The 18,555-nt window shown below is 38.2% G+C and overlaps 1 protein-coding gene across 1 annotated transcript in view; it reads right to left on the bottom strand.

The window, feature by feature from the left end:
- LOC139717505 (ubiquitin carboxyl-terminal hydrolase 16-like) overlaps window positions 1-17,367 on the bottom strand; it is a gene marked incomplete at its 5' end in the record, with an annotated part of 29,113 nt that extends 11,746 nt beyond the window's left edge. Inside the window, 10 exons of the mRNA XM_071629010.1 lie at window positions 47-134; window positions 1,166-1,299; window positions 2,440-2,586; window positions 3,604-3,651; window positions 4,036-4,084; window positions 5,228-5,348; window positions 6,867-6,979; window positions 13,223-13,326; window positions 14,769-14,885; window positions 17,278-17,367. Coding sequence (XP_071485111.1) covers window positions 47-134; window positions 1,166-1,299; window positions 2,440-2,586; window positions 3,604-3,651; window positions 4,036-4,084; window positions 5,228-5,348; window positions 6,867-6,979; window positions 13,223-13,326; window positions 14,769-14,885; window positions 17,278-17,367 — 1,011 coding nt within the window. The remainder of the gene's footprint in view (window positions 1-46; window positions 135-1,165; window positions 1,300-2,439; window positions 2,587-3,603; window positions 3,652-4,035; window positions 4,085-5,227; window positions 5,349-6,866; window positions 6,980-13,222; window positions 13,327-14,768; window positions 14,886-17,277) is intronic.
- Window positions 17,368-18,555: the final 1,188 nt, after the last annotated feature.

Raw genomic sequence — 18,555 nt, 5'->3', positions numbered from 1 at the left:
ATGCCCTTCTTTCTCTCAAATTCTGAACAGACCAGACCTGTCTTACCTTGATCTCTTCAGCCTTCATGCCATCCAGGAGGTAACGTAGAAGTTCGTGGCTGTCCTGCTGCTGATAACCTTTGAACCTTGCCGCCCTGTTGGTTAGAAATACACATGACCTTGCAGTGAAGATTTGAAGTACAGATGTATGACCTTTGCAGACACGAGGCCAGAAATCACATGAGCACGGGTACATCAGGGGCATTTGAGATATACCCATTGAACCTTTGCCGCCATTGTGGGTTAAAACTCACATGATATTATGCTCTGCTGTTTTGAAATATCTGCCCAGTAAAAAACATTCTGAATTTAAAACAGCAATTCAAGATCAATCATGCTACCCTGTCACTCTTTTGAGACATTGCTACCTACGCATAAGTGGGATACAAGGGATCAGATGTTTTGTATGCATTGATCAACTTCATGGACGCATTTCAGTACCAGAAGGTGTTAGTTTAAGTATAATGGAACACTACTAAACTACAGATCATGCCAACTCCTAATTATGAGGACACTTTTCATGATACGTCCATGCAGTCCCCTTGAATAATGGGACATCTATATGAATTTTTCTCAAAATCTTTGACATGTCAATTTAAATGGAAATAACTTTATATATACAATGGCTCTGCAGATATTCCACCCTTTGGCAACTGAACATTCTGTACATAATGGCTTATGGTTCGCTGGAAGGTTAAGCGATATCGCTCTCATTTCAATAACCGTCTAAATGATGTAAAGTAGCTCACTGCATTTTTTTTTTTTTTATTTATGTTTATATGGAAGCTTATTAAGACTTTACCAAGAGAAAGGTGTGACATAAAACTAATTCTGACATACACATACTTTTGCTGACCTTTGACCTCTTTCAAATTACATGATTATATATTCCATATGAAAACAAAAGAAATTACAAAGCATAAAACTACAAAGGAAAAAAGAATAAACGGACGGGAAGTTCCTGTCATTTTAGGGAGAAATAAGATGCGCGGTTTGGGGCGTTGCAATTGCTAATGGGTTAACTCAACTTACAATTAAATGTCAGGTAGGCAATATAATGCATAGCAATCAATTTGAAGCACACGTTTAAGAGTCTAGAAGTGTTTGGGGGCAGTTTTTGACTCACTTGTTGCACACTTGGTTGAAGAGGGCCCTAGGGTTGAGAGTGAGTGACTTGGTTGGTTTTTGCATCTCATCGAGAAACTCAATGAGGGCACTTGTCAGCGGATGGAGAGCAGTCACTGTGATGGTGATCGGCGTCTAATTTGATAAAGACATAACATGACACAATCATTGTTACAAAAATTGTTGATAATCTACTTCAAGGGCTCATTGCACTCCCAGACATTTCTGAAACTGTGACACTAGTACGGACTGTCTTTCCTCTCCTGGAATTGAAAAATGTCTGCACAAAAATCTTTCACATTTGCAGAACCTTTGCTCATTTTGTTTTTGTTGGGTTTTTTTAATATAGCATGGGGAAGTTACTCTTCCTCTAAATCAAAATAAGCATTCACATTTTCTATACCTTAAAGCATTGTGAGACTCGAGAATCAAAATACATGAGAGCCAAATACATGAGAGCCACAAAATGGACTTGGAGACGAGCTGCATCGGTGCAAAGTTGTCTGGAGTAAATCACAGTGCTTTATGAACACCATCTGATATTACAAATAACTTCAACATCAACATAATCACGACATATCAACCCGTTGAGGACAGGCTGAGTTTGCTACAACAGTACACGCATTTTCCATAGACACTTGCCCGAGCATACTCGAGTCTCGTCCTCATTGGGTTAAATGTAAAGGAGCTTTTTTTAATACTGCTTAGAACTTTCCTTTTCAATATAATCTATGATTTAAAAATGTCAGGAATTTTGTTGGTAACAAAACTTGTGAAAACTTCAAGTTTGATCCCTTAAAGTACAATCTTTTGTGATGTGATGTGAGCTGGTTCTGATTGAGGTTTAACTATCTCATTATTCAAATTTTATAGTTTGAGACAGTGACAGCAACGAATGCACTCAAGCATGTAAAATCATAGTAGTAATTCATAGTTGGGACTTACCCTTCTCATCCACGGTTTCAAAACACCTGAAACCTTTTCTAATAATATTTGAAATCCTAATTAATGCAATTACTGGAGATGTGTTTGAAGTGCCATCAGTTACAGATTCCTGACCTTCTTCAGTATAACTCCAGCCATCATCCTGCAGCTCAAAGTCAAATCTAAGCTCTGAATTCCAACACGCCAAACCCAAACCGAAACCCGAGTTTTGTCATCGTATAGCAGTGTCTGCCTGGTCATTCCCTTTAAAGAGTGTAAGCATCACTTTCATATCCCAGTGAACACTGCAGGAAACCAACTCTCAAGCTCGACAACGAAACCAAAACTCACAAGGGCCTCCTTGTCAATGTCCTTCCCGCCACATCCGTTCTGATTGGTGGCGACAGAGAGATGGGTATCCAAGGGAACGTCCACCTGTTTCCCCGACGACCACTTCTCATGCAGCAGAGACCGAAGCACGTGGGTCTGGGTCAAGTTCTACAGGCAGTAGGAATAAGCCAAATCTTTTGTCATAGAGGCATATTTTTAGGATCTAGAGGAACTCACGGTCTGCTGAGGTCAAATGTCGCTTGACAATAAAATTTGTCAGAATCAACCTCCATTAAATTTCTTCAATTGCATGACACTCGTTTGATGTCATGAGTATGTCATAGCAACTTGACAATAGCAAAAATATCACAACTATAAAGTCCACAGTGTAAGAACTGATCTCAACATCTCATTCAATTCTGAACTTTTCACAGAATTGTTTAGAAGTGCAATCTTTTGTATAAGTTAATATAATTTAAAGCACCAAAAGACAATGTACTCTGAATGGGATATCCATATATATTATTCATATTAAAGGGGATGGCTAGTAACCGATCAGTGGGAATCAGTAGGAATACTGAGGGATGATTGTTCCAATCCTTATGGGATTCATTTTAGAGTACATTATATATCTACTGTTGTGTGAAAATTCATTGCTTCAGAATGGTCTCATATTCAAGTAATGTCCAGTTTAATGCCCCGTCACTGACCAGGCACGCTAACCTGGAAACATTAAACTGCACATTACTTGAATATGAGACCATGACCGAAGCAATGAATTTTTACACAACAGTAGATATATAATGTACTCTTAAATGAATCCCACAAGGATTGGAACAATCATCCCTCAGCATTCCCACTGATTCCCACTGATCAGTTAGTAGCCTTCCACTTTAACACAAAACCTAAAATTAGGTTTGAATATGAAGCATCACATAGACATACCCACTAACAAGAGAGAGGAGTTTCAGTCTATCAATATATATCAAAATAATGCAACATGTGAGAATGACATCATAAAGGGGGTATTCATTTTTAATGTATTTTTGTTCACTTTCAAACAAACAGGTTACGTCACTATCCATAAATCTTGGATTTCTGTCATGCAACACAATTTTGTAGTCTCTACACACTCAACTTGGACTTTACATTGTAAGTTCTGAAATGAAACAGAGTTGAACTTGCCTGCATAACTGCATTAAAGAAACAGGTGTTTCCTAAATTGTTCAATCCCTGCAGAAGGAAAAAAAAATCCAGAGGAGAAATCAAGGTGTATCATCTAGTGCAGTCTTGCATACAAGTGTATATCTGGTCACAATCAAGATGATAAGTACAATTTGTAAGACAGAAAAGTTCACAAACCTAGACAATAAATGACCTGCATGTTTTCAGCGGTTCTACGATCACAGGCAGAATGGAACATGATCAAGTATTCACAGTCAGAAGTGATAAGTCTGAGCATTTCTCTTGACAGTAGGCATGGACTGAAGAAAACATAAATCAAACGAACTGTAGAATTGACCCTTTTTCCTTATCAATTTATTTCTTTTCTACTTCTTCAAGTTAGACAATTGTCATCTGAGCTCTTCAGCGGTAGTAGAGCTCCTTCACTCAAACCATTTCTCCCCACAAACTGAATTTTGACTCTGGACTCTCCAGCAGGTAACTAGCAATAGTCAGCAAATAGTCAGCATGGTCACAATGTGCCTTGTATTGACAAGACACATCCTGCTGCACAAATGAATGGACGAACGAACGAACGAACGAACGAACGAATGAATGAATCATCATCTGGCACATCAGGCTTCTATGCCTATTTTGTGAATCCAGTATAGATCTTGCAGTGTTCAAAATATAGTGGATGCACACAAAGTTTTAAATATGAGGGTCTACAGGTCAATAAACCTCGCAACACCACTTGAATCCTTCAGCAAGACAAGTTATACACAACATCTGGTTACATACTGGTATACATGGATACCTAGTCGGATGTTAACGGGAAATTGTATCCTGATATTAAGCGTGTTATTTTTTTATTGCAAAAAAAAAACAGGAAGATCAGAGACATATATCAGTGAAAATTAGAGGACAAAATGAGATGTATAAAAAGATTTATGATCTATAAAAGTTTTAATAGAAAGTAAGAAAAGTTGCTAACTGTGATTTAGGTTTTGTGCAGGTCTCCATTTGGTTTGTACACAGACATTCACAAAGTTTCATTTTTCTCCTCAGAATATTTTTCTTCAGGCATAATCTTTGTATGTGATAAGAGTAACACCATTTTGTGTGTTCTCCTTGATGGGCATGTTCTCTCTGTGCCAAATTACTTGAAAAAAATGAATACTAGTGACATTTTTTTATTAAATACAAACAAACAAAAACTCGGGATTTACATCACACGGTTTTCACCTGTTCTTACCGTTGTAAACTTTTATAAATCAAACTCTTTTTCTGTGTGTCTGTATCCCCCCCCCCCAAAAAAAAAAAACCAACAACAACAACAACAACAACAACAACAACAAAAACTGATTTACTTCTATGACTTTTCTGTTGTACATTTGTATACAAAGCAACATTATATCAGGATGGAATTTCCCTTTTAATGTTATTGCGGAAGGATGATGTGCTTGTGCAGTGGATATAAGGCACAACTAAGGTGGCGTGCTACTGACGGAGGCAAGCGGAATGTGGGTTTGTTCATGTGACCAGGGTGCTGGTATACGAGAAAGTATACTAGCTGGTATTACGGCCTTACCGCCTTTGGCAGGTATTACTATACGTGTGTTTTTAATTCCCATAAGACCTTGACCTTTGGCAGCGGGCGAAAATCCATCTCGGCTGAGGGGTCCATCTCGGGGGAGACCTGATTGGGGAGGCAGAGGACCGCACATGGCTCTCATCGCTGTCTAAGTCCTTACTCTTCTTCTTGCCTGCAGGCCAGACAAAATTAAAAACACAGAAACAAAACAAACAAAGCAAATTTTAAATAGGATGAGAGGATATTGCCAGTGGAAAAAAAAATGAAACAAAACAAAATGCCATAATCAGCGTAGCATATTGTCTATAATCTTCACTGCAGTTGAATTAAAAGAGCAAGTGCCGGAAATCGGCCACCTTGCTGAAATGGTCCCCATGGAATTGAGAGAGTCAGAGAGAGTGCAACGAGTACCCCAACATAGATCACTGTAACTATTTACAAAGATGTAATAAAAAGTTATCATCAATATCAATAAGTATCTTCCATCTAGAGCCAACACAAGAGGGTTATCGGTACAAACTGATTCTAAAAACGTCTACAGTGTTCAGTGTCTTCAAAGGTGTAAGTGTGTTTATATTTACATCTCCCCATGCATCAATGATTGATGTGACTACCATACAGAAGTGAATTATGTAATGTATAAACCTGTGCTTATTGATTAAGAGACAACTTGCATCAAAGCTAGGTATTATTACTGGATTTCGAATAATTCACATGTCATAGGTCACAACAGACCAAAGCAAAGGATGACCCTAGATTATACTGAAGGGGTGATTCAAAGGGTCAGTGCTCTACAGAAAGAAAGATATGGGCCCTGTTGCATAAAAAGATGAAATCAAACGTAAGTCAGAAAATCAAACACAAGTCAGGCATCAGCCTATCAGAATTGAGCATTCACAGACATATGTTTGATTTCCTGATTTATGTTTGATTGCAACTTTTAGGTAACAAGGCCCTGGTTCATATATTGGCTTGAAAAGGACATACACACAGGTCCCATGTCACGTGTACAACTGTGTTTTTAATCACAAATACACCGTAACATTCATATCACACGTCACACCTTTCATAGGACAGCAACTGCAACATGCTATACAATACACAATTTTTATCAAGTACTTGTAGGAAGATAGCCAAGGATCCCTTTCTTTCTCTCTGGCAGGCATTTAAATCATTAAACTAGATTGTGCTAATCTAACAAGTCATACTGTAACAAGCTTACATGGAAAAAGTTTTGCATGAACTGGAAAAACTTATGAAAGATCAAGGGCTGTCCCCTTCTACAATGAATCACATAATGAAATAATTCCAAACTGACGGAAATCCTTCCCAAACTTTCTACATATTGCAAAGCAAAACAAAACAAAAAAGAATGAGATTATACGGCAGACACAACAGAGTGGTTTCATATTTCAATCTGTAATTGAATTGTTGAGGTGAATTGGGAAATTGGATTTCCTCTGGTTTTTCTATCTATCTGTTCTCTGACCTTCTGTTTATCTAAATCTATCCATCCATCCATCTCTCTATCTTTACTCTCTTCCCCTCAAGGACAGCTGATTTGACATTGCGGTATTACACTACATCATATTTCGAACTCTAAAATTATGCCACATCCTGTCAGAGTGAACACAGCTCCCTGTCACTCCACGCTTCCTGTTTGAGTGAGGACTGCATAAATTGTGCTTACCGGAGGCTTTCTCCGCAGACCGCTGCTGCAAAGCTTGTCTCTTGATCCAGTCCATGCACTCTGCAAGTTTCTTGCTCTCCGCCGGATTAATGGCCTCATCGCATTTATAACACCTGGACAAGATAGAGAGTGGCAACATAAAAAGACTGACAGCATAAATATATACTGATTGCTGCAAAAATATTGACCACTAAGAATACTGACTGCTACAAATATTGAATGCAAAAAATATTGACTGCTACAAAAATATTGACTTCTACAAATATTCATCAAACCTTGACTGCTACCAATATTCACTGCTTCAGATACTGGTGGCTCCAAATCATACACTGTTGTAGACTGCTTTAAACACCGACTGCAACAATTATTGACTGCTACAACTGTACAAAGTTGAGGACAACAAATATTGACCTCTACAGATGAATGTTGACTCCTTCAATAGTAAAGGTGTAGATCATTGATTCATGGTCACTCTTACTTAGGACTACCATGACCAGCACCTTTGCCTCAGGTTCTCTCATGCTCGTAAGAATCATGAGATCTTGCATGTGGTCTGAGTCGTTTCTTAAGACTTGTCAAGCAACCAATCAGATGGCGACACTCTCCAAACCTCTGGAGCAGGCTACGACCTTAATTTAGTCTAAGAGGATGACTCAAAGCGGCCATCCCACAGCAACAATCATGTGGCATTATTTCATTGCGCAAATCTCCACATCCAGTCAACACACACAGTGTACGTGCACTTGCATGGGCCAGGAAAATGTAAGCATTGCACAGAACACTGGACATCTCAGAGTGTGACACCAATCATTATCGTTTTTTATAAGGGAAATTTTAATTTGTGGCCAATACTTTCAAAGCTCATTTATGAGTGAAAAAGATTAGATCATCATAATCTAAATGTATGAACAAGTACTACTGAATGTGAAGGTATCATTACCCAAGGTTCGACATTAGCAGTAGCCCAGGACCACTGAGAATTGATATTGGGCTACCAAATTGCCAAAAAGGTTAATGCTTGGTGGCCCAATTAGGCAAATATGATTCAAAATGGATTGTTATATTTCCTTTTACTTCAAACCAATACATTCCTTTTTAGATCAAAATATTTTTGCGGCCAGAATACTGTAAAACATGATATATTCGCGGCATGAAATTTTCGCGAATTGGAGCTGACAGCCTTTTTCGTGGCATGAAATTTTCGCGAATTGCTACTGGCGTTCAATGCATGTAGTGTAGACAAAAACTTTCGCGTGCATTTTAATTTCGCGAATTTTGGCGCTCGCGAAATTCGCGAAATTAAAATGCACACGAAAATTCCTCGTTTTACAGTAGGCCACTATAGAGAAAAAAACAAGTAAGCTATCATTTATAACATGATGTACACATGAACAGGAATACAGTACATGCAGTCTTGGCCACAGGATAACAAATACAGGATTTTCAAGTCTGGCAACATACACTGTATATGGAGGTAATTGTGAAAACATATTGGTGCAGAATAGATAGAATCCCCTGACCTTGATCTTATCTGCGCATGACTTTAGCATCCGCTCACAATTTCGAAATACACTGATTTAACCTATCAAATCAAAGGAAAACAATTTGGGTAGTTTTTTTTTAATGATTGTTAGCATCAATAGAGCTCTGCTTCAGTGCTACCTAGTATTTCTCATGGTAGAATAAAAACCTTGCCCTCCTTAAGAACTAGTTTGGCCACAGATCATTGTGTATGTCAGTTTGAGAACCAGCAAAAGCTTTAATAAAGATGCTATATTCATAACTGATCCTTGAATCAATAAAATATTTTAGAAGACTATTAGGTTACAGATTCTGTCCAATACTGGCAGATAGTTGTACTCATTTCTGATCTGGAACATATTCTGAGCCAGTTCCATTGATGTAACTACATATGAACTTGCTGTACATCTTTTATCAATTTTTACATCGTAAAAGTGATTTCCCCCCCCCCCCCCCCCCCCCCATTTCACACAACCAAAAACTAGCATGAGAATAAAAGCAGACAAATATTTTTGCTTGCTTAATGTTCCGGTAGTTCTTATCTTGATTTTGCGGAATGAACGACACACGAAAATGGACCAGTTTTTTGCAGTACAATGTACTTACAGGATATTCAGTGAAACTCAGAGCTGCAAATTATTCAATTTTGAAAAAATAATAATTTCTGCCTGCAAGTTTCTGCAAGACTTGATACTGTAGATTAAACAAACATAAAAGAGAAATGACTGTCCAATTGTGATCTCACTGGAGGTAGGGATCCTCAGTATATCTAATATAATCATGTGCAATGTGTCTAGTAATCTGTCAGCACTACACGCTTAAAATAGAGTGATCAGTTGCCTGTGTGTGCACTGTATGAAAGGAACAGTTTTATACAGAGTGTAAAAGTCATGTTGACATCCACTTCATTGTGACAAGCATGCAGTAATTGATGTGTCTGCAGCAGTGAAAGTGTTCCTCCCTTGGGTTGAAACAATTATCCATTATCCAATGACAAAATTCATTGTTACTGTATACTCCACTGGTTTTGCTCTTGAGATACACCGTGTATGTCTTTATACTTTCGCTTGCCACAATATGCACCCATAGAATGATGCTTGCCACAATATGCACCCATAGAATGATGCTTGCCACCGTACTAGCTGGGCAGTGAGATTAAGTGAGTTATTAAAATGATTCAGGGACTACGCAGCACGACTCAGTACTCCCACACGTTGCTGCTTCACGGGACTTATCAAGTGATGCTACTTTTGTCAAGTTAAAGTGCTGCCCTATCTCTTTATGATTCACTTCCTGGCAAGTCAGGGGGATGCAGGGTTACACTGAATTGTTCTAAGGTAGCTACAAGGCTAAAAATTCTAAATGGGACTCTTTAAAGAGAGCTGACCCATACAAGACATGACTCTGTCCACAACATCGAAAGAAGAGTCAAGAAATATGCATAGACATAGAATTTCAGTTCAAATTCTTCACTTTACAAGATTTTCAGACATCTTTGCCATACTGTCAGTCTATCTGCTGGTAGCTACATGTAGATCCCAATGAAAACCCATAAAACCACAGGGCTCTGAAGTACACAGTAACTGATTTTGGCATGATTTGACAATTTAAGAGGTAAGCACTTTAATATCAATTTTTAATGTTCTATCATTAAAATTCCACATAATGACCGAATATTCACACCATATTATTGAATTGTGGACATACAACACTTTAAGCATGCAAGAAGAAAAGAAAGGGCAATACTAGAACATGGAATTACAATTTTCACCATCAAATATATACAATTATTATCCATACAGAGGATTTTTAGAGCCCAAATACAAGGTGTTATTTTGTCGACGCACCTCATTACCTCCGACCCACTTAGAAAGTTTGTTGAACTCGACCAATATTTTTTTGCCGAGGCGACCAATATTTGAAATATTGGACGGCAAGAGGGGGATTCCCCAAAGTTTTTTATAAACTGCACCGTGATTGGCTGGGATATATACGAGATGACCTGAAATATGAAGTAAAACCGTATGTGATTGGTCAATCACGAATTAACTGAAATATCGGGGTTTTTTAAAAATTCTGTGTTTATACAAACAAATTTCATATATCAATTAGTTGAAATTGTTTTGCATACAATTTTTCAAAATATCACTTTCATACCAGGAAATTAAATTTAGGTTTGATGAAAACAAAGGCGACGATTGATCAGCTCAGCGCTACTGCTAGATAGCCCGCGCGCGATATACAAATACATGTAGCCGGCCACCGCCGCTTGCATTTGCATGCATGTTACGTTATGTGTATACTAAATACAGTAGGCCATAGGACTACAGTACGAGTAATTCGATCTTTCACTATCTACGGAAGATGTGGCGTGAATTGTGTCTCAGATCTCGGATACAAGAACATCTAATTCTGGTGTAAATTGCTAGATCTCGGCCTAATAGTAACATGACTGCTACCATGGATACATAGATCACTGTTTTATCAGGGAATGAAGTAGAATAACTTGCACTGAAGAGTGTACCACACCCCATGTCAGGATCTGAATACAGTAGCTAAGTAGGAGACCATACAGCACTCTGAAACAGAAAGGGTAAGTGAAAATATTCTTTGCTAAAATCCTCTGTAGGATAATAATGATAATATTAGATGTCCTATTTTCGATTAATACAAGGAAATATAGGACTCGCTAAGCAAAATATTGGACTCGTCTTCGACTCGTCCAATATTTGTGCATAGCTCGTCCAATATTTCCTTGTATTAATCTCAAGGCCATCCAATATTATATAAATATTACATCTGAACAAGATCGGGATCGATATCATGGTATATGAACATTAAGTGCCATATTTACTGTACAAGACAAAAAATATATTACAAACCGTAAGAAAGTATTAACCGTGAAAAGGGAAGTATTCTGCCTTTAAGGTAAATGCTCATTTGTACTTTTTGATATTTGCTGTATTAAAGTGTTCCTATACAGTGTCCTACTTGTACCGCAAGAGGAAATGTACATTTCATGTCTTATCAATGCACTTTACAACAAGTTTACATTACAACATTTCAGTGCATTTCTACTTCTAAACGGTGTACCATCACATCTTGAAGCCCCTCCCTCCCAAAAGAGACCGACCTTCAGAGATACTTAACCACAGCAGGTGGAGTCTTTAAACCCTTTCTGCGCCAGGGACTGTGGATAATGTGTACAATGCTATGGAGCTCTCTGTGCTAATCACCATTCAAAGCACACATTGGGTTAAAGAGGATGCTGTAACAGCGGCATGAATTCTGGCTGCCATTCGCATGATATTTAACCATGTCACAATCATTGGTTCAGGGACGAGGAAGCTAAAAAAAAAAATGTATGTAGGGCAAGTTTCAGCTACTATGCACAATTATCACTTGTCTTTCCTGTAAGGGGTAGAATCGAAACATTTGTTGAATGCAGCCTTTAGTATTAAAGTTGACAGTATTTTGACCTTGAACTGCTGCTATCTGTATTCCTAATGGCAATTGTCATTTTGCCTCTGACGAAGATTCTGCTAGGATTGAAAGTTCAGGCCCCTTTTGACTCCAATTGTCAGAATAAACGGGCCTATCATACATAATAGGTTTTGTACATTGATGACAAGAGAGTGAACCTTGCAACATGGTGGACCCATTTGAGTTCAACAACTTGTACTGTGGTATCAAGTGCCTATGTAGACATCATTATGCTAACACTCTCTTCCACAAATACAGGATGAATCAGGCAGAAGAGTGTACATGATATTAACTTCAAACCAAAAACATTCGCAGCATGAAACTTTTGCACATTGGAGCCAACAATCTTTTGTTTTTTGTGGGATGAAACTTGTGCATATATTGCCACTGGCATTCAATGCATCGTGTAGAAAAGCACTTTTGTTTGCAAATATAGTGGTTCGTAAATTTTGGCTTCCCATGAAATTTGTGAAACTTTCATTCATGTGAGTATTTCTAGTCTTAATAGAACTTGCCTTCATAAACCATGTCAAGGTATTGACTGCACAAGCACCATCACAATTCCAAAGTAGTGTCAAGAATGTAACTATGGGAAGAATAATGATTCCTGTACACATTTTATGTTTGGCAAACCAAACTAAATTTATGAAGCATCAAAGTAGCAAGCAGTCATGCCTTAAATAGGTAATGCTAGAATGGTGTGACCTGCTCAATTGCGCTTACACTTTCAACTATCTGTGGGACTAATCAAAAAGCATATTTTGAAAACACACAGCCAGTGGATATTAATTACTGTAAAACCAGAAATTTTCGCATGCGTAAAACTTTCGCGAATATTACAAGGAGCCACAATTAGCAAAAGTAAAATGCATGTGAAAGTTTTGTCTCCAAAATCTAGTACATGTAGCACTCTCGTAATTTTTTCATGATTGGCATTTCCCACAAGTTTCATGACAAGAAAAGAAAAGGCTATCTGCTCCAATGTGGGATGAATAGAGAAAGAGAAAATGGAAAAGAGAGGGGGAGAGTGAGATGAAGAGGGGGAAAAGAATGAAATGGATATCATGTAGAGAGAGAGGGAGTGAGATAAATACTGTAAAACGAGAAATGTTTGTGTGTATTTTAATTTCGTGAATTTCGCGAGCGCCAAGATTCGCGAAATTTCTTATCTACATTATATGCATTGAACGCAAAAGGCAATTCGCGAAAATTTCTTGCCACGAAAAAGGCTGTCGGCTCCAATTTGCGAAAGTTTCGTGCCGCGAATATATCATGTTTTACAGTAGATAGAGAAATGGAAAGAGATATGAGAGAAATATGAAATAGTGGTCAACTTGTGAGTTAAGTCTTACCATACGTTCCAATTGGCCAGGCAAACGGCGAGAGCGTGCGTACCAGACCGGGGCGTCTCAAAGTGCTTCAGAGCATGTTGGGCGGGACTGTTTCGACAGCAACCCTGCATACAGATGAGGATAGTCACAAGAGAAACAAAATAAGACCCCGTTTACAGTGCGAGGCGAGGCTGCGGCGAGGCCGCAGCCGAGCCCACCTTCATTTCAGTGTAAATGCGCAAAAGGCCAAATGCAAGGCCAAAATTGGCCGCGCATTTGGCCACGCTCTGGAGGTGGTCTCGGCCACAACCGAGCCGCGGCCGAGCCCAGCCTTTTCTCAGTGTAAACGTAAACTGGGCCAAATGCGCGGCCAATTTTAGTCTGGCTTCCAAACCCTCTGCCTGTACTATTTTGCTATTCAGGATATTAACCCCCTCAACGTCTAAAACTAGTATGATTTAAGGTGGTTTTGTCCTGCAAAGGATTTTTTCCTTCGGCAAAGGCCTTTGCCCGACAGCGACTTCGTTGCCACGGAATTCAGTTGGCAAAGGGTCTGAAAACCAGACAATACCAAATTGCGTTTGTTTACAAGCAGAGCGCCGCTACAACAAAATATTGAAAGGTTTTAATCAAAAGCGCGGCCGAGCCCGGCAGTGTAAACAGACAAAATTGCGGGGCTCGGCCTCGCAATTGAGGTTGGGCTCGACCGCGGCTCGGCCGCGGCTCGGCCCAGCCCCGCACTGTAAACGGGGTCTCAGAGGATGTTACTGAGCTCACATCCATTCAGAAATTATAAGGGACAGTAGTTCTCTTGAAATTATAGTTGATGACAGCAATTTTCCAAAGGTAATTGAACCACCATAAACATTGATCAATGAATGTGAAGAAACTGAACAGAATTCATTCCACCTCTCAAGGGCGACCGACTTTGGCAAACACGAGTCGCCAATGGAAAAGAGCAATAAAAAACAACAAAAGATTGAGAGCTTGTCATTCTCAAACATATTTTTTGAGTGTACCTCAGCCACTTCTATCTACAATGTACCTCATACATTTGACAAGAGGAAATTAGAGTGCAACTCACTGCTCTCTATAACGTATGTTCACTTCATATTATTTATGTGCAATGCTGAATGTCTGAGGAAATAATGCATACAAATGTACCATTTCATCTACATTAAATGTATCATCCCAGCATGGCAAACATAGACCAGTTTGAAGCTAGCGATGGTTCAGATGACCTTAAATTTTACCATTAAAACAAAACAGTTGTAAATCTGGATATCACCCACTAATACGTGTACATACATTGTATGTAATCCAACATGCCTTCTACAGATGCCTACATCTTTTATGAGCTCCCTTCGATGTTTGCAATGTTCTTTCACTGCAACATACAGAAACCATTCAGTCGCTGTGCATGACATTGCTCATTTCAACTCTGCATGTCATTAGGTCTTTACTAACTCTTAGCATGTTTTTTGTCTACTCATGCGCAGAATTTAATTTCAAGCTGGCCTAATATTGAGAAAGGAGGCACAAGTGCCACACTATTCGTTACACCAACCTGATGTCCACATTGCAAGCAGAGCCAGATCACAGGTTCGAAAACTTCTCCGTCAACCTCATCTGCACAACTCACTCGCTGACTGCTACCGCCTCCTCCTTTATCATTGGTACATGGCTGTGTATCAAGATGGACGCGTGGCGTTAGAACACATTGTGTATATATTCACAAGAGTAAATTATGCAGCTCAGTCATGCAAATCAAAAGTATTACCTAAGAATTTCAACCAAAACAGATGTAAACATTCCTGGAGGAGGTTAATAATCTGATTGGTAAATCTCTAGATATCAAAAGCAAATTTCTTCAGTTCGCAAAAAGGTTTTGATTGCTATTCGTTTGACATTGAGTCAACACAAGAGTGACAAAGCCGGCAGAAAACACTTGTTGTACGTGCAAGCTCACAAAGGTGAAATCAAACTCTTAATTTGAACTAAAGAAATTTCTTTCTGATACAGACTTAAAAATATTACTACCAATTAAACACAAAACCACTGGTGCTACAAGAGGGAAGCTATAAAACACAGAAATCTGTGAGCGAAGACGGCTCATATGAAATCTATGTGAATGGAAACTTTGCTGAACGTAACGTTGTAAATCATGTACCGTATTACGTATAATACCACCACCACGAGACGCGTGCACAATCAACAAAACTAATCCCTACAAACACTTAAAAGATGTGAAACCATACCACTTGCTTTACCTTGTTGTGTTGCTAGACTCTTTACGATGCTTTTAAACTGGGTTCTCTTGACAGAACTACAAATTCTCTGACACTGGCAGTTGTGAGCACCATTAAATTACCATGCTATAGCCGTAAAAGTCTTCTCGGTAAAACTGTACAGTGTCTTAGTTTCCTGCTACAGGATCTCTTCAATTAGTGCCGCCCCCGACCAAACACGTCACATGACAACACACAGCTCAAAACATCCACAAACTTTCCACTTGCGTCCCCAGTGTGTATACAATACACACAATTAATATGCATACTGGGGCAAGCTGTCACACTCGGCACACGGCACTCAAGTGGCGAGATATTTTTAGAGTCTCGGTTGTGGTTCACAGTGCGTTCATGGCAAAAAAAATCTTTTCTTGCCCTCTGTCTCTGGAGTCTTGCATGGAGGTTGCTGCATTTTCAAATAAATTTGAATTTCCATTGTATCTGAGTGACAAATTGCATTTCATTGGCACAAATGAATATCAAGCACTCATCTATTCAGTGTTTCGGTAGTAGCCAGGATGAAAAATGATGGGCATACATTTGAACACCTGTACTCTGGTTGGATTCATCAATTTGAATAAATATGAATTTGCTGCCTGATCTTTACACATTCTAACTGTTTTATAGGAAATCTTCTAGCAAACTGCTGAAGATACAGGAATATAACGGTACACACATGACGTATGCTGATCAATATCAAAGTGCGATTCTCACTATGTTCACGGTAATCTATTATGATGATCAGAGGAGAATGAGACTACATGTAATGTCAGTAAAACATGACATAAGAGAAGAAAGTTGCACATAAATATCATAGAATCATGGCTTTGGCTGGTAATTTTGATAATCACAGCCATAAATTTCCCTTAACCCGTTCCATACGGGAACCTGGTGGTCTGCGTATTAAAGTCTATGGGGATTTCAGAATTCAGTATGGAATGGGTTAACAATCATTTTCAGTGGGTTATGGTATTACTTAGACAACATTTGATGTGAAGGATTCAACATATTTGCATGATTTCATGACAAAAGGAAATTTGATGAAGATTATGAAACCAGTTGGTGGTAAAAATGTGAGATGATGACATCATTCAATTTGTGTACAATGAAAGGTGATTACTCTTTTATGAAAGCGTACACACATGAAACTTAAAAGATTTCACAACTTCCTCATTTTAGGTCTGACTTTGATGAAATCTTGACAAATCGGTGCACTTGAAATGGCTACATATCAAAGCTGACTCAAACATTGTGTAACACTGCTTTCTACAGTGTAAGTACAAACTATTGTCTAAAAAAAATTAGACATCCAGAAAAAGAACATTTTGACATGTAAGAGAAATCATGCCAATTACACAATTTCATGCTCTCCTTGAATAATTTTGGTTCACTAATATGGCAACTTCGACTCATTCTCCGAGAAATTCACAATCAAAATAAATGACACATACACTCATACTGTGTATGCAGAGAATATATGGCAAACATGATATTAAAATGTATTTTATATTTGTCAAAGAATGAAATTTATTGCATTTGTATTTGTATGCAGGCCATCGGAAAACTTGTGAGGCCACGATATCGTCACCTCATCAACTACATTGTAAATTTAGTTTCTACATAATTAATGATTGAGCAGATGTATGTAACTTTTATCAATCTTCCTCCAATACAAGATATGCAGTGTAATTCAAAAATGCTATTAAAAGATATGTAATAATGACACAATGATGATTTCTGCAGGGAATTCCCCCGAGACTCAAAGGATTAAGAAGCTCTGGTACTCACTGTACACTGGCCAAAGCCACAGTTCTTTAGGCCTTTCTTCACACTGTTCAAGCTCACAGACTTCTCCAGGTGAGTACATCCTTTGCCTTGGATTCAATCAAAAGAAAAACATCTTTTCATTATACAGTACATGCACAAATGAGCTACAGTCCAAGTTTTACTGGGTAAAGTGCAGAGCTACATCAACATAAACAAACGTGTGATACCGATGACCTAACATCAGTCAAAGGAGCTGACAACCTTACATCGGGAGATGTCATTTTAATAGCATGCAATGGAAATCCTAATTTCTTTACAGGGAGCATAATACACTAACAGTTGTACATCAGTTGCTTTTTAACATTGTGTAGTATTGGCAATTTTGCCCTGGAAGCTTCAGACATGTCATGACTACTATTCATCATTCAACAGAGGCATTAAAAGCTTTCTTCAATATGGCGGATTACTGTAATATGTGGCAATATAAAATCTCTCTTCATTTTCTTCTACTTCAGTTCAGTCTGACTGAATGACTACATCTATGGAAATAGACTCCAATAAAGTGCATAATGTGCTTGACGAGTTTGTTGTGAAGAAAAAAAACCTGCTAAAAAAAAAAAAACTGCTAAAATCATAACACACAATATCCAAAACAGCTATTTACTGTATACTAACGCAGATGTTTTAATAACAGTAGCAAAACATTACTTCTATAGTTTGCTGCTGTGTCTATTTATCATTTTTTACTTAGAATCAATGTATTTTGTAGGGCTGAGTATTTAAAAACATTTTCTTTCACTTCAAAGCCCTTTGCTGTTCATATTCTTGCCTATAAATCGATAACTGTGATAAAGATTGTACTTAATTGAGCTATTTTTGTACGTACACAACGGCTAAATACAATAGTGTAGGTCTACCATGTGCTTAGCATTGACCTCCAAATCCTACAAATCCAAGATTATGACTCCCTCTTGTTAATAGATCATGTACACTGGAACAAAATGTCCTCAATTTATATTCAACAATAGAAGCGATAAAGTAATCTTTTGAGAAAATGTGAACTTAGCAATATTTCATTATTTCATAAAGACTAAATTGACATTCTAATGGCAATGCAAACTTCCTTGATATTTGTCCTCTTTGATTAAAAAAAAAAAAAAAAACGAAAAAATCTAAAAATTCATTCATCTCTTGACTGTTTATCAGAATTTTCTTTTTCTTCCCCAGGTGTACTGCTTTACATGAGAAAGTGTCATTCATGCTATAGTATGACAGTCATGTTAAAGAACCAGTAGTGTC

Source organism: Diadema antillarum, unplaced genomic scaffold, assembly GCF_040938485.1.
Source record: "Diadema antillarum isolate AM-2024a unplaced genomic scaffold, OU_Dant_1.0 scf00000076, whole genome shotgun sequence".
Classification (NCBI taxonomy): domain Eukaryota; kingdom Metazoa; phylum Echinodermata; class Echinoidea; order Diadematoida; family Diadematidae; genus Diadema; species Diadema antillarum.
Note: the sequence above shows the minus strand (reverse complement) of the source record. Positions and strands in the feature narration are given on the sequence as shown.